The sequence below is a fragment of the Chelonia mydas genome, chromosome 6 (genome assembly GCF_015237465.2).
Source record: "Chelonia mydas isolate rCheMyd1 chromosome 6, rCheMyd1.pri.v2, whole genome shotgun sequence".
In the NCBI taxonomy this organism is placed as follows: domain Eukaryota; kingdom Metazoa; phylum Chordata; order Testudines; family Cheloniidae; genus Chelonia; species Chelonia mydas.
Window position 1 is genome coordinate 112,251,947 of NC_051246.2, and position 15,869 is coordinate 112,267,815.

The 15,869-nt window shown below is 47.5% G+C and overlaps 1 protein-coding gene across 1 annotated transcript in view; it reads left to right on the forward strand.

Moving 5' to 3' along the window:
- The first annotated feature begins 10,404 nt into the window (after nucleotides 1-10,404).
- Nucleotides 10,405-15,869, forward strand: part of AMN (amnion associated transmembrane protein) — a 49,672-nt gene continuing 44,207 nt past the window's right edge. The window contains exon 1 of the mRNA XM_037900997.2: nucleotides 10,405-10,477. Within this exon, the coding sequence (XP_037756925.1) occupies nucleotides 10,435-10,477 (43 nt within the window). The 5' untranslated portion in view covers nucleotides 10,405-10,434. The remainder of the gene's footprint in view (nucleotides 10,478-15,869) is intronic.

The window sequence follows — 15,869 nt, forward strand, 5'->3', positions numbered from 1 at the left end:
TGAACGTGAAGTGCTAACTGACAGCCACAGCCTTGTTTTCGTAACTGACCCAGCTCTAGTCGGAGTGCTCTGTACTGCCGTCCACAGGACCTGGTTTTATTCCCAGTCTGGTAGTGCCGGGAGGACTGTGGAGGCAGCTTCAGAGCTGAGGGCATGATATAGAGGAGGGGAGACCTTTTGTGCTGCTCAGCAGTGATCCTTGTGATGAGCTCTGAAGGGAGCTCCAGGCCCTTCTTTTTTGTTAGAAGGACAGATTTGATTCTGTAGGGTCTCAGGGAGGGGAAGTGGGGAAATCTTTGCGGCAGTTTTAAGATGATTTCCAGCTCAAGTCATCCTACTGTAAATGCTTTGAATCAGTCACTTTATTACCATCTATCAGGGCAATTGATCATCCTTGGTATGTTTCCTCTTCAGAGATGGCTGTATCATCTGCAGGTATAGTGTAGCACTAGCCAGACACAGCGAAGCACTTCCATCTGGTAGCATCCAGCTAACCAATCTCTCTCCAATAAGTGTGGCATTTAAGTATCAGAAGGGTAGCCATGTTAGTCTGTATACACAAAAACAATGGGGAGTCCAGCGGCACCTTAAAGACTAACAGATTTATTTGGGCATGAGCTTTTGTGGGCAAAAAACCCACTTCTTCAGATGCATGGAGTTAAAATTACAGGTGCAGGCATAAATATACTGACACATGGGGTATGTCTTCACTACCTGCCGGATTGGCGGGCAGCGATCAATCCAGCAGGGATCGATTTATCGCGTCTAGTCTAGATGCGATAAATTGACCCCCAAGCTCTCTCCCGTCGACTCCTGTACTCCAGCGCCGCGAGAGGCGCTGGGGGAGCAGCAGCAGTCGACTCACCATGGTGGAGACACCACGGTGAGTCGATCTAAGTACGTCGACTTCAGCTATGTTATTCATGTAGCTGAAGTTGCTTAACTTAGATCGATTCCCCACCCCCACCCCCCCCCACACCCAGTGTAGACCAGGGCGAAGAGAAGGGAGTTACTTTACAAGTGGAGAACCAGTGTTGACAGGCCAATTCAATTAGGATGTGTCTCAGGTCCTGAAGCAACTTTAGAAAAAACCCACATAAAAACAGTTCCTTTCCCCCACTGACCCCTGGGGGTCACCAGCTGTCTATTGCAAGCTTGTGTAAACTTTCCCTTCTCCCCCCCCCCCCCAAAAAAAAAAAAGCTTATGCCCAAATAAATCTGTTTTAAGGTACCACCGGACTCCTCGTTGTTTTTGTGGCATTTAAATACATGCTACACCCTCTGCGGACCAATCCCAGTTCAGCAGTTAATTTCTGGGTGTGTGATTGTTTTAAATAGAGAGAATATTAATAGCCACACGTATGGACAGAAAAGCACAGTCAGTCATTGGATTCGCTTGCTGGATGTTCTAACAGGCAGCTGTGTCTAATAGCTAATGCCAATGGTATTTTTGGTTCTGCCCCTGATTTGTAACGTGACCTTTGGCATGTCAAGTGATTCTCTGGGTGTGTGATTCACAGTTCTGTAAAATGGGGATGTTGTGAAGATTAGTTAGTCAAAATCCATACCATATGTTGAAGACACGAAGGGCACCATGTTAGTACTTGGCATGGGGCTGCTTGCTTTCATTTCTGTGCATTGATTTTTAGTTCCTTAATCTATTTTTCTCTCTTTCTGTGCCATGTTCCAGCCTGACCCATGTGTCTGTCTATCTAAGTCACATTTCTCATTCATCCATCTATTTCTCAGTAGTGTCAAGTGTTACATACATAAGTGAGAGCAGCTTCATTTCTGTCAAAGGAAGGACGTGACTCTCCAGGAGTCCAAGCGTGTGCTCCTTCCCTAGGTGAGATCCCTGTGCATGGTTTTGTTGCAAGAGAAACAATAACCATGCTCAAAGTGCTCTCTGCCCTTCAGCCTGCACAGAGGTGGGTAAGTTTCATTACCTCCATTTTTACCTAAGGGGAAAGATTTGTCCAAGGTCAGAGGCAGGAATTGAACCCAGCTCTCCTTACTCCCAGTCTGGTAGCCGGCCCCCTAGCAGGCTGCCTCCCCATCTGTTCCACAGCCCCTTTTATTGGGGAAAGGCTTGCATGGGTGAGGAGGGCCTTTCATTGTGCCCTCATCCTCATCTGTGGTAATGAGGAATTGCACAGCTGAGGGCCCTCTGCCCAGAACACCCATCCCCTGATTCCAGACCCTGGGCCCAAAGGAGGGGGACCATCCAGCGCAAGATCCCCAGGGAGAGCAGTGGCTTGCGGAAGGAGAGGTGGTCTCTGAACTCATTAGGCCCCAGCCTATTGTGGTACTTTAGAATCAGGAGCTAGGACCCTGGAATGATGCTGAATGCATCCCCCTGCATGAAGGGTTTGATTGCAGCACCCCGACGAGATCTTTGGCAAAGCGGCGGGATATTACAGTATGTGTCTGATGTCCTAGATCACTCCCTGTTTGGGAGTGAAACCCTGGCCCTGCCGAAATCAGTGGAAGAACTCCTAACTTCAGCGGGGCATCTCTCTGGACCCTCACTGCTGCTGAAGGGTGACCAAACCAACAGCTGCTCATTAACTGGATTACAAAAATGATCTCAGTAGGTGCCTGTAGCTATTGCTCTGAGTAGTAGACACTGGGGAGTGGGGCAGCAGCCATTAAAGTATAGAGCCTGTGGGCAGCACATGGCCTGGGTTCATAGTCCTCTTCTGGTTCACATTAACAGGGAACAGGCTGAGTCTGAGCCAGCTGGGAGGCAGCAGCTCTGCTGTGTTTTTCGCTGCCTTGGAGCAGACGGCTGTGTGCATTCCAGCCCAGTGAATGGCACTGGGCAGGAAGTTGATCCTCCCGGCTTATGTGTGCTTTGTGTGCGCACTGCTCTGCCCTCCTGCCCCAGGGCGCACATGCAACCTGCCAGCTTGTTTTCAGAGGGATTTGTTTGGTTTCTGGTGAGGCACTGGGCAGAATGGTTAGAAAAACGCAGTGTCGCATGGCAGCCAAATTAAGGTGCCGAAACCAAGAGCAAGCTTGTACCCCTGTGCGACCAGGGTTTTCTTGCCTTTGTCCTAAGCAGTCCTCCTTTCCTGAAGCTTTTATGGCTGAACATTCCCTTCCTTCCATCCTGCCCACTTCTGAGGGCCTATGAAAATACAGGGGATTTTACTGCAGGCCAGCATTAATCTAAAGAGCCCCCAGGGCCAGATTTGTGATTGGTAATGAGAGAGGGAACCATTCACCTCTTTACAGCCTGTTCCCACCTCGTGGAAAACACTGATATGGGTTTGGCCAGCATCCAACCAGACGGCTATTGTCTTGCAAGGTTTTTGGCTAGACAAGTTTGCAGGCCACGTTCCTCTTCTTTCTCTCTGACTCAGGAGAGGTGGCGTCATGTGTAGATTGTCATCTTTCCTTCCTGTTCACTGGAAGGTCTCTGGGGGAAGAAGAGTAGGGAGTGGTGAGGGCAGGGGGTGTTAGTTGACATACCATGTTTAGGTAAGGTTAGCTCAGCTCTCTGGGGGCAGGGAAAAGGTCTCTGAAGAGTGACTACAGTGGAACACCCTGATAAATCCCAGCTGAGGACCAGGACCTTTGAGAAAGTCCCTTTCTAGTGTGTTTCCACAACGGCTTTGAGTGACCTGGTTATGTGTGCGTGTGTGGTTTTTCTTTAAAACTGCTTCAGCCCCTAAAACAATTTCTGCAGAATTAGCTAGAGCTGTCCCTGACCCCAGATGCCACCACTTTCTCCAGCACTGCTCTGGCGCTGTGGGAAATGGCCTGACAGTCTCAGTCCAGCTGCTAGCAGACAAGTGCGCACAACACACAGCCACTGCTGGAAGCAGTCGCGGTTGGAAGCCTCTGGGTCATCTGCAGAGGGGGTGGTCTCTCCACCTCCGAGCCGAGGCAGGTTGGCACAGGGCTGTGTGGGGAAGATTGTGCTGCTGCTATCTGTGTTGTGCTTATTCTGTGGATAAAGGCAGGACACTCGGCCGGTCAGCTCCCTGCTTTCCACCAGCACTGATGTCATTAAAAACTTGTGCAGAAATGTTTGCACAATGTGCTGATTATGAGATCAGACTTCACCCACCGAGCACATCTCTGATCTACCTATCTAGGTGCTTCCATGACCCCCAGCCACATAGTGTTTGAGCACCTCAAAGCTAGCAACAGATGGTATCCCCATGAGACCCCTGGCAAGTAGGGAAGTATTGTCCCATTTCGCAGATGGGGAACTGAGACATTGGATAGGTTAAGTACTTTGCCCAAGGTCCCACCAGGAGTTTGTGGCTGAGCTGAGAACCAAACCCAGGCCTCCTGAGTCCAAATCCCTACTCACTTGATCAAACCTTGCTCCCTAATCAGGCAGAGAGACTATCAGTCTTACTTCTGATGGGAGAGATTTCCAGTTGGCTGAGAAGGTAGGAGAAATACCCCCGCTCCCTTCTCAGAACACCTCCTAGACTGCCTGACCTGGCACCAGTGTACAGAGACAGGTGCTTACATGCATCACACATCTGGCCTTCTGTGTTGATCATGTAGGGCTGATAAAACTCCACCTGCTCATGTTGAGTGCCCAGAACCGTCATTGTCTCTGAACCTGGAGTGAAGAGGCCACCCTGAGCTGCAGGGTTGACGAGTAAAAAATGGTCTGGTTGTTGCATGTGAGACCTCCAGCCTAGTCTTCTCTGCTGCAGAGACTCCCTGAGACAGTGAGCATCAGGGGCCCATGTAACTTAAGCACCACACCCCACTTGACATACCTGTCGCACTGGATGAAAGTGGCCTGAATTTCCATGCTGCTGAGCAGGCAACTCCCTGTGAAATCAATGGCAACTGCTGGTGGCAGACATCACACCAGCAACACAGATGCCAAAACATTGATTTAGATGCCTAACTTGGGCACCTGTTTGAAAATGTTGGCTACAGGGCAGAGAGAACATAAGAGCAGCCATACTGGGTCAGACCAATGGTCCATCTAGCCCAGTATCATGTCTTCTGACAGTGGCCAATGCCAGGTGCTTCAGAAGGAATGAATAGAATAGCTAATCGTCAAGTGATCCATCCCCTGTCACCCATTCTCAGCTTCTGGCAAAGAGAGGCTAGGGATACTTCAGTGCATAGTTTTGCATCCTTGCCCATCCTGGCTAATAGCCACTGATGGACCTATCCTCCATGAACTTATCTAGTTCTTTTTTGAACCCTGTTATACTCTTGGCCTTCACAACATCCCTTGGCAAAGAGCTCCATGGGTTGACTGTGTGTTGTGTGAATAAATACTGCCTTTTGTTTGTTTTAAACCTGCTTCCTATTAATTTTATTGGGTGATCCCTAGTTTTTGGTGTTATGAGAAGGAATAAATAACACTTCCTTATTTACGTTCTCCACACCAATCATGATTTTATAGACCTCTGTCATTCCACCCTTAGATGTCTCTTTTCCAAGCTGAAAAGTTCCAGTCTTATTAATCTCTCCTTATACAAAAACTGTTCCATACCCCTAATCATTTTTGTTACCCTTGTCTGTACCTTTTCCAGTTCCAATATATCTTTTTTGAGATGGGGTGACCAGCTCTGCACATAGTATTTAAGGTGTGGGCGTACCATGGATTTATATAGAGGCAATCTATTTTCTGTCTTATAGATTCATAGCTATTAAGGTTAGAAGGGACCATTATGATCATCTAGTCTGACCTCCCACTTCCTAATGATTCCCAGCATCCTATTAGCTTTTTTGACTGCCACTGCACATTGAGCGGATGTTTTCAGAGAACTCTCCACAATGACGCCAAGATCTCTTTCTTGAGTGCTGACAGCTCATTTAGATCCCATCATTTTATATGTATAGTTGGGATTACAGGTTTACCAATGTGCATTACTTTGCATTTATCAACAATGAATTTCGTCTGCCATTTTGTTGTCCAGTCACCCAGTTTTATGAGATCCCTTTGTAATTCTTCACAGTCTGCTTTGGACTTAACTATCTTGAGTAGTTTTGTATCATCTGCAAATTTTGCCCCCTCACTGTTTACCCCTTTTCCAGATCATTTATGAATATGTTGAACAGTACTGGTCCAGTACAAACTCCTGGAGGACACCACTATTTCCCTCTCTCCATTCTGAAAACTGACAATTTATTCCTACCCTTTGTTTCCTATCTTTTAACCAGTTACTAATTCATGAGAGGACCTTCCCTCTTATCCCATGGCAGATTATTTTGCTTAAGAGCCTCTGGTGTGGGACCTTGTCAAAGGCTCTGAAAATCTACGTACAATATATCCACTGGATCACCCTTGTCCACATGCTTGTTGATCCCCTCAAAGAATTCTAGTAGATTGGTGAGGCATGATTTCCCTTTACAAAAACCATGTTAACTCTTCCCCAACAAATCGTGTTCATCTATGTGTCTGATAATTCTGTGCTTTTTCAACTAATTTGTGTCGTACTGAAATTAGGTTTACCGGCCTGTAATGATCTCTTCTCAGAAAGCCTACTGCCTGAGGTCATCTGGTAGCATGGACAGAGTAAGCAGAGGCCTGGAGTACCATGTGGCCAGGTAAGCTCTGAAGTTCCTGGGCCAGCCCTTTTCCCCTCTCCAGCACTGGGAAGGGATAGGAAACAATTGGATGTAACTGGCTGCTTCCCTAGATCCATAGATTTCAAGGTCAGAAAAGACCAGTGTGAACATCTCATCTGACCTCTTGTATAACACAGGCCACAGAACTTCCTTGACTTAATTCCTGTTTAAACTAGAGGAGATTTTTTAGAAAAATATCCAATTTTGATTTAAAATGTTCCAGTGGTAAACCATTCCAATGGTTAATCACTCTCACTGTTAAAAATTTGCACCTTGTTTCTGGTCTGAAGTTGTCTAGCTTCAACTTCTTGCAGCCATTGGATCACGTTATATCTTTCTCTGCTAGAATGAAGAGAACTCTGTTAACACATTTCTGTTCCAGTCTAGGTGCTCCCAGTTTGGCCAATTAAGAGGCTGGGGCAGCACCTGAAGGCTATCGAACCTCAATCAGGAGTCAGAGCAGACTGAATCACACAGTGTTTCACAGTGTTTCTGCTGCACACAGAAGGTGATTCCTGGGAGAGGGCTGAAGACGGGAGAGGTTTGCTGGCTGGCATCCCCAAGCCAGGGCTGGAGAGGGCTTGAAGGCAGGAGGAGCAGCAGAGGAGATGCCAACTGGCTCTAAGCCAAGAGCTAAAGCCAAGGACCAGAGAGGGCGGAAGGCAGGGGGAGAGCTTACCTCCTGACTTCTACTTGCTGGAGAGCTAGACCCCGAGGAACAGTGAGAGGGTCAGGGGAAATGAGGATGCCCTCTGGCAAGGCTGCTCCCAGCAGAGAGGCTGTGGGTGTTCCTGCTGAGAAGAGCAGGGTTGCACCCCAGAAGAAAAGGCTGGAGTGGCTGTCTCAGCAGAGGGCAGAAGAGGACAGACAGAAGCCTATCTGTGATGGAAGACACTAAGGTGTGGTGAGAACAAGGACTTTAAGCACTGGGGTGGTATTGGACTATATCTTGGTACTTTTGTTATGTTTTGTTAATAAACCATGTTGATGGAATAGAGGACAAGCTTGCATGGAGTTACCAGGGCCCCAAGAAGGAAACTAAGGTGCGGGGCCACTTGCAGGGCTGCACCAAGGACACAAGGGGGCATCAAAGAGGAGGCCATTCCTTTACATCCACCATGAATCCCAAGATTTTTTCACAGTCACTGCTTCCCAGAGGGTGTCCCCCATTTTGTAAGTATGGCCTACGTTCTTTGTTCTTAGATGTGCACAAGCACATCCTCCTCTTCCAACCACTGAGCTGACCTGCCATAGGGGAATGGAGGGCATGAGCCCTGTGCTTCCCCCATCCCCAAATTTCCCATATGCTTTTTCTTGGTAAGGCATGTGTCCCTTTTGAGTGGCTAGTAAAGGGTTTGCCAAGGATCTGGGGGATGCTGTCCAGAGTTGCTAGGAAGTGGGACCATGGAAATGCTTCCAAGTGTAGTAGTGGTGGAATGTGCCCAAAATTAGCTGCTCTTAGCTGCCAAAGCCGTGGGCCCACATCTCGTGGGCTGCCACAGCTGGTGCTTGCGAGAGGGAGCAGTGAGTGCCCCCCACACCTGTTTCATAGCACTGCAGTTATATGAAGCCCTCAGAAATTTTTCTCATGCTTCTGAGTCAAGATGAAGACGAGGGAGGTAGAGGTGAGAGAGGCAGGTTTCCCACAAATCTTCTCCCACTAGAGGAAAGAAAGCAGCAAACGGGGGTAGTCAGCACCAGTGCAAGTCTTGGAGGCAGCCACTGTGGTATGTCCACTAGTGAAGACAAGGCCTTAGAGTGGGTTGAAGTGAATATCCAGAACTAAGTGATGCAGCACACAAATATCCAAACACAAAGCCTGACAGGGACCTCATCCCCCAGCCAGACATGGTGACGCATGGCCTGACAGGGACCTCATCCAAAAGCCAGACACGCTGATGCATGACCTGAAGGGACCTCATCCCACATCTGGAAATGCTGATGCACAGCTTAACAGGGACTTCACCTCACAGCTGGATGTGCTGACACATGGCCTGACTGGGACCTCATCCCACAGCCGGACATGCTGACGCACGGCCTGACAGGGACCTCATCCCACCCAGAGCCGGACATGCTGACACACAGCCTAATAGGGACCTCATTCCACAGCTGGACATGCTGACACACAGCCTGACAGGGACCTCATTCCATCCACAGCCGGACATGCTGACACATGGCCTGAGAGAGACCTCATCCCACACCTGGACATGCTGCTGCACGGCCTGACAGGGACCTCATCCCACAGCTGGACACGCTGATGCACCACCTGAGAGGGACCTCATCCTATCCATAGCCAGACACGCTGATGCACAACCTGAGAGGGACCTCATCCCACCCATAGCCGGACACGCTGATGCACGGCCTGACAGGGACTCCATGGCACAGCTGACCATGTTGATGCACAGCCTGAGAGAACTCCCCCCACTCACAGTCAGACATGCTGACACACAGCCTGACAGGGATCCTCTCCCACAGCCGGTCATATTGACATACAGCCTGAAACGGATCTCCCCCCACCCACAGGTGGACACGCTGACACACACCCTGGCACACACCTCCCCTTCCCAGTTTAATCAGCCATACGAACAAACATTCCTACACCCCACCCAAAACAAACATACCCATAGTCCTGCATGCCCACCCACTCATACACACCAACTGATCAAGGTCGATAGTAACACATACCCTCACACGCCCCCATCACAGACCCACTGACAGAAACAACGATGGGGTCACTCAGACCATCCTGTGCGCACCCTACTACAGTCCCAGACATATGCATGTCAACAGTTCAGTGCAGAGACACACAGCAACCAAGACCCTCTGACAGACACCGGATGCTTCTTTACGCACACCTTAACACAAACGCCTAGGTGTAGCCATCTTGAGACTCCCCACCAACCATACGCCCCCCGCCCCCACTCTTGATGCAAACCCACTGACCCTAAGCAGCAGAGTCTCCTCGAGCCAGAGGCAGAGCCAGTGTGAGTGGAGGTCTGTGGGAAGTAGCTGGTGACTGGTAAATCTGGGAGTGTAAGTGGAGACTAGATGAAGCAGACAATGTGTCCAGAATTCTCCTTCTGCCTCTCTGGGGTGGTGTGCGCTTCTATGGCATTCAGAGAGAGACAAATTGTTGGGAGGAAATACGTTCCTCCTCCTGCATTTGCTCATATTACTGCCTGCGACTTCCTTTGACCCCTGACTGCCTGGCTAAGACTGTGCTGGAATAGAAAAGGAGCCATAACTGTTCAGATAATGAGAAAATCAGTGGGTGTCCAAAGTACAAGTACAAGCCATGTCTGTGAGCTGCTTTCCTCCAAGGACGCTAATTGAAAACACATTGACACTACTATTAGGAATTATAAGATAAGAGGCATTTTGGAGTGGAGAATGACATACAATAACAACACTTAGCACTGGTACTGTGCTTTACCTCTTCAAAGCTCTTTACAGACAGTCAGCCTAAGAATCTTCAACCACAGCAAGGTGGGCAAGTACAGGTGGGGAAACTGAGGCATAGAGAGACGACTTGTCAAAGAGCCTACAAGGAGGGAGTGCAGAGGTGAGACTGGAACTCTGGAGCCCTGACTTCCCATCCCCTGCTCTCACGATTACATCCCGCGTCATGCAGGTTAAAGCAACGCTGTGAAAAAATCGGTGAGCTTTGAGGAGACGTTAAATATAACCTGGTCTCTGAGACTGGACGAGTCTCCATGTAAATGAGCTGAATCCCAAAGCGTCATAGTTCACCAGTCTTCTCCCAATGCTTCTGCTCCCCTACAAATTCTCAAGTGTATGAAGCATCACGTGACACTGGCTAGTCCAAAGTTCATTAGAGGGCTGGGAAGGAAAGTGCTAGCAGCGGACTGCGAAATGAAGGGTCTGTTTTTCCTCCTCCTTTTCGTGCAGCTCCTTGGTGAGTAATGACAGGACCTGTCTGAGAATGGAGAATGAGGGCAAAATGGCTTTTTCCATTTCAGGCTTTAGATAGTGTGGAATAAAGCCACGGACTCTGTACTTGGTGACGTATTTCTAATGCAAGTGGAAAAACTTGTTTCCAAACGGACAGAGAAAGAGCAGGTGGGCTGTGATTTGCATCTCTTGTTCGCTGCACCTCTGCTGCTTGGGTTTTTCGGTTCTTTTTATTTAAGGCCCTGAAGAGCCATCATCTTCTATTGAATATGCATATGGATTTAACATTCAGAGACCATGATTCCTCAGTGAAAGGGCTGATTAAACAGTCAAGTGATGTTGATAGAGAGGCAAAAGGTGCATCAATGCAATACTGTGGTGCATAGTTAAAATCAGGAATTGCATAAGCTGCGGCTGCAACAGTTCGGTTAACTTGGCTACATTGCACAACTTGGGGCCAGATCCTCAGCTGTGTGATTCAGCCTTACTTTGTTGAAAGCAAGGAAACTATGCTGATTTACCCCAGCTGAGGATATGGCTGTCTGTCTTATGGTACTGGGTATTGTACACTTTATAAGGTAAGCTACCTCTATCCAGCAAAACAGGGATAGAACTTTCTACATATATGCAATGGAATCAACTTAGACATTCTGTTGGAATTTTAACCTTTGCTTTTCCTGACTCCTGGGGATTTTAACTAGGCAGTTGCAGAATTGCATTCACAGTTTTTTTGTATTTAATTTCATAGGTTTTTTTGTCTTAAAAGAAAAAGACAAAACAAAAAATTGCCCGTGTTTAAGTTTCAGTTCAGTAAGGTTCTCACGCACATGCTCAATTTAATACTTGTGAGTTAGTTCTATGGGTTCGGAGTCTCATTACACTGCTCTGGCAATGTAAAGGGGCCTTAAAATGGATACAAATTTTTGCCTAATTTAAGGCTTAAATCAGACTCACGCCTGTTTGCTTCAATTACACTACTTGCGTGCTTTAAGTTAGGCATGTGTGTATGCACCGTGCTGAACCAGGGCCTTCATAATGTTAGCTTTGGAATGTCCCAGGTTGGCTTTGGAATTCACACTGCATCAAGTGGGGTGGGGTCGGGGGGTGAATTCTCCATATTATTGCCACTATGGTGTGGCTGCAATCCGCTCACTACAAGGCTGGGTTAGCAGGGCAGCAGCAGATCTGTTTACGGTGCAGCCCTCACCATGTGAAGGACAGAAACATTTTCATTTTAATGAAGGTGTGACAGTTCTTGGGGTACCTGGGACTGAGTCACCTTGTTATCCCCTGCCTCCTGCATGAGGGAGTCATGCCTGCGCTAGCTCCTTGACACCGCCAGCAGGTCAGCCTCTCAAGCTCACTCTTCTGGGATATGCCAGCCTGTCTTTGTCTTGCAGGTTAACAAGAGGTAACACTCCAGTGCCTGAGGCCTTGTAAAGCATTCCCTGTGAGATCCTGACACTGGCTACTCCCAGAAATCCCAGATCTCTGGTCCCAAAAAAGCAGTGTACCCCAGTTTACCAGTTTTACCTTAAATCACTGTACCTGTATAACACACAGCACCTGTGAGCACTTATAATAAAATAAAAGAAAGTTTATTTAAGAAAGAATAGAGGTTCCACTAGAAATGAGAGAGAGAGAGATGGAAACAAATGGTTACAATATAAAACAAAATCATAACATGTGAATTAGGGCCTCCATTTATTAATAGTTATCTTTCCTGCCTAATAAAGAAGGTCTCTCCCCCACAAAGTTCAGTCTGTTGCAGAGCCAGAAACCAGGATCCAAATGTTCATGAAACACCCCTACTCAACAAGATACCTCCTCTGTGAATGGACACAGTTTCTTCCTCCACCCTGCGATATGCTGAATCAGTCTGTTGTCTCCGTTTACAGGCTTTTATAACAATCCTTTTTACCTCCAAGTTTTTTCAATCGTTAGCAGTTGTCTTTGATGGTTTGCCATTGACAGTTGTGGGTTGGAGCAAGGGTAGACAACTAAACATTGCATTATATCACCGGAGGGGTGACAACTCTCTTTCACTTGAATGGCCCATCACCAAGACACAGGATTCCCTGGTGACTAACTTGTACTCCAAGACCATAAGGTATAGTTTTAAATATACTTATGTAATTCCTTAAACATTACCCATGCACACACACCTCACAATGATTGTGAGAACTGGGAAGTTACAAGTTGTCAGCAGAGACCTCACATGCTAGCCTTCCTGTATAGATACTATGAGAGTGGAGTATTAGGTGTATTGAGTTTCTCAGGTCTGAGACAGCAGTTGATTGTAAAGAATAGTGAACCTTTGGTGCCAATGGGCTTCTGGGTCACAAAAGGATAAGAGTGTGCAGGGCACACTAGAAATTTTGGAAAGCGCTTTCTATGGTTTTCAGCTGCTATTGTTAAAGGAGCAGTGGGGTTTTTGTTTGATGGTTGGGTGTTCTGTTTTGCTGTGTGTTTCAGTAAGACCATAAAAGCACACTGTAAGGTCTTGTCTTCACTAGGCAACTGGTGTTATTTTAACATATGTAGGTCTTGGAGGCACAGTCTAGGAAGCCCTCTTCCCTGAGGTTCCCCACTAAGGTTTAAACCTCGACCAGTTAAAACATATTAAAACTACAACTGCCCAGTCTACACTATGCTGCTTTTGCACAGGGAAAAATTAGTGAGTGCTCTGCACCCACCGGCAGCCAGGCTCCCGCGTCCCCGCTCCTCCGCCTACCTCCCAGCGCTTCCTGCCTTGCTGCCGCCAAACACCTGTTCGGTGGCATGCTGGGAGGGAGGGGGAGGAGCGGGAATGTGGCACGCTCAGGGGAGAAGGCAGGGCCAGGGCCAGGATTTGGGGAAGGAGTCGGAATAGGAGCAGGGAGGGGGCAGAGTTGGGGTGGGAACTTTGGGGAAGGGGTTGGAATGGGGGCGGGGCTGGGGAAAGAGGGGGATCAAGCACCCACTGGCCGTAGCAGTGCCTATGCCCCCCACTACCTTGCTTGTCTGTTTAATCACCCCTTCCATGTTGTTTAAATTGTAGACTATGGGGCAGGGACTGTCTTTGTGTTTGTACAGTGCCCAGTACAATGGGGCCCTAATCCCCATAGAAATAAATAATAAGTAATATTCACACACCGGTATCTAGTAGTACAACATTTTCATTTACCACCTGGAGGCCTTGTACATGCACAGACAGTGCTTCTCTCTCAGCCATCGGTGATCCACAGCTACATGTTAATCACAGCATTGAAAACGTCCCCTGTGCTCACTGATCACGGGGATTTTGACGTTGCTTTATTTAAGACATACACGCAGGCGAGCATGCTTTTTTGCTCCTATGCAGAAAATTCCGTCTCTGGCATATAGAGGCAGAAGGATGCTCTAAATCTCAGATAAGTCTCTTTAAATCCATCCCCGCAGAATGAATCAGTCTGCTTGTAGGTTAATCAGGGCTAGGCAAGCTGGTTGAATATGGCAGATCTGGTGTATACAAACATAGGTTAAAATTCCCAACCGCTGCCTGGTACAACCAGAGTCATGCTCCTTTGAATTTGCTATGCACAATCATTAGTGCAAATGGGTTTGTGTTTGCACAAGTGTTTAGAGACTGGCTATTATTCCTACAATTCCCATATTCGTTTGCAAGGTAGGAGACTTGTGGAGAGACAAGTGTGTTTGTTTTTTCTTGTGTATGAAAAGTCAAAGAGTAGGAACAATATCATGTGACGTAGCTGACCACATGCCTCGAGTAATGAATAGTAGTGAAGAGTCCAAATGAGTTGTTTGCAAACAAACCATAAACTGAGGCTGGATGAGCCAGATTATTTGGCAAATGTTTAAAAATCACCATCCTCAGCTCTCTCACCAACGGCAGCTGGTCCAATAAAAACTATTACCCCACCCACCTTGTCCCTAATCTCTTGGGACCCACATGGCTACACCAACACTGCATAGGAATCACTAAGGCATCTGCAGAAGAGTCAGTTCATAAAAGAAAGGCAACAGCTACATTTGTCAGGTAGTTTATCCACACTGAATAATTGGGCCAACTTCCTCATCTTTTACTATGGTGTTTTGACAGCCACTCTCTAGATGTTATTGATTGTTCGCAAGTGCATGAGTCACCATGAGATCCAGTTGCTAAATTAGGCCTTGTCTACAAAGGAAAGTTGGACCCTGCATTAGCTATACGACCGTACTGTGCATCATGCTGACTCTTTGTACTCTCCTGTCTGTCTGCATCTCTTTTCGTTGTCTCTTGTCTTATAAATAAGACAAAAATACAGCTATGCAGGTGCTTTGGCTGTAGTAGTGTAGCTATTCCTGCATGGGGCGAAGCATAAGCGTTACCGGTATAACGGCTTGTCTACACTTAAAACTCCTCTGCAGCACGGCTGAACCACTACCTATGCTGACAGCAAGGGCTCTCCTGGCGCCACAGGCCCTCCACCTCCCCAAGAGCTGGTAGCTAGGCCGAGGGAAGAAGTCTTCCATTGACCTCGCACTGTCTAGTCGGGGACTTCGGTTCGCTTAACAACTCTGCTCAGGGGTGTGCATGTTTCACACCCCTGAGTGACAGAGTTCAATCAGCCTCATTTTCTAGTGTAGACCAGGCCTCGGGCACATTTATACAGCCATGACTGTCTCCACATTAGGGGTTGTACCAGTATAACTGGATTGGTAAAAAAATCCCCTCTCTAACCGACATAGTTATCCTGGTATAAAATCCGTGTCTAGACCAGGCCTTACTTGCTCCTCTTGTTTAAAAGCATATGCATTTTTTTCTTGCTCTTTTGCACTTACTCTACACCCGATCCCGGCTGGTTCAGTGATTGCTCAGCCCTGACCCAATTAAACTCCTGTCTCCTTCGGTGAGTAATAATAACGCAACTGCAGAGATAAATAAGAGGAGCGGCGTAGACTTGATTGACTGGTGAGGTGGAAGAACATAAAGGAAGGTGCTCAACATGGCAGAAGCCAGTGTCACAACTCTCATGATTTCATCATGAGCCTGACAATTTGAGGTGTTTTTCTTCAGCTCCTGGAGTCATGCTATTACTTGAGAATCTCAGCTTTCATATTAAAAAAAAAAGTTTCTAGTCCTCCTGGCTGTGGATAAAAGCTTGCAAACATGGTCTGTAAAGGCTCAGAGACCAGAAGGCAGATCAAAAGGACCCAGCAGGTAGTAGTATTCAAATCTGATGATTTTAAAGCCAAACTCATGGGAGGGGAGGGGCCTGAATAGTGGTGTTTTGAATGCTTTGGGTTGGCAGTCCAGAGGCGCTGCACAGGAGAAGGCTCTTACACCAGCAGTGTGTAGGTTGCAAACCAATGGCAAAGTCAGCAAGTTGATGAGCATTTTGCCTGAGTAAGATCTGAGGAACAGCTGACATGAC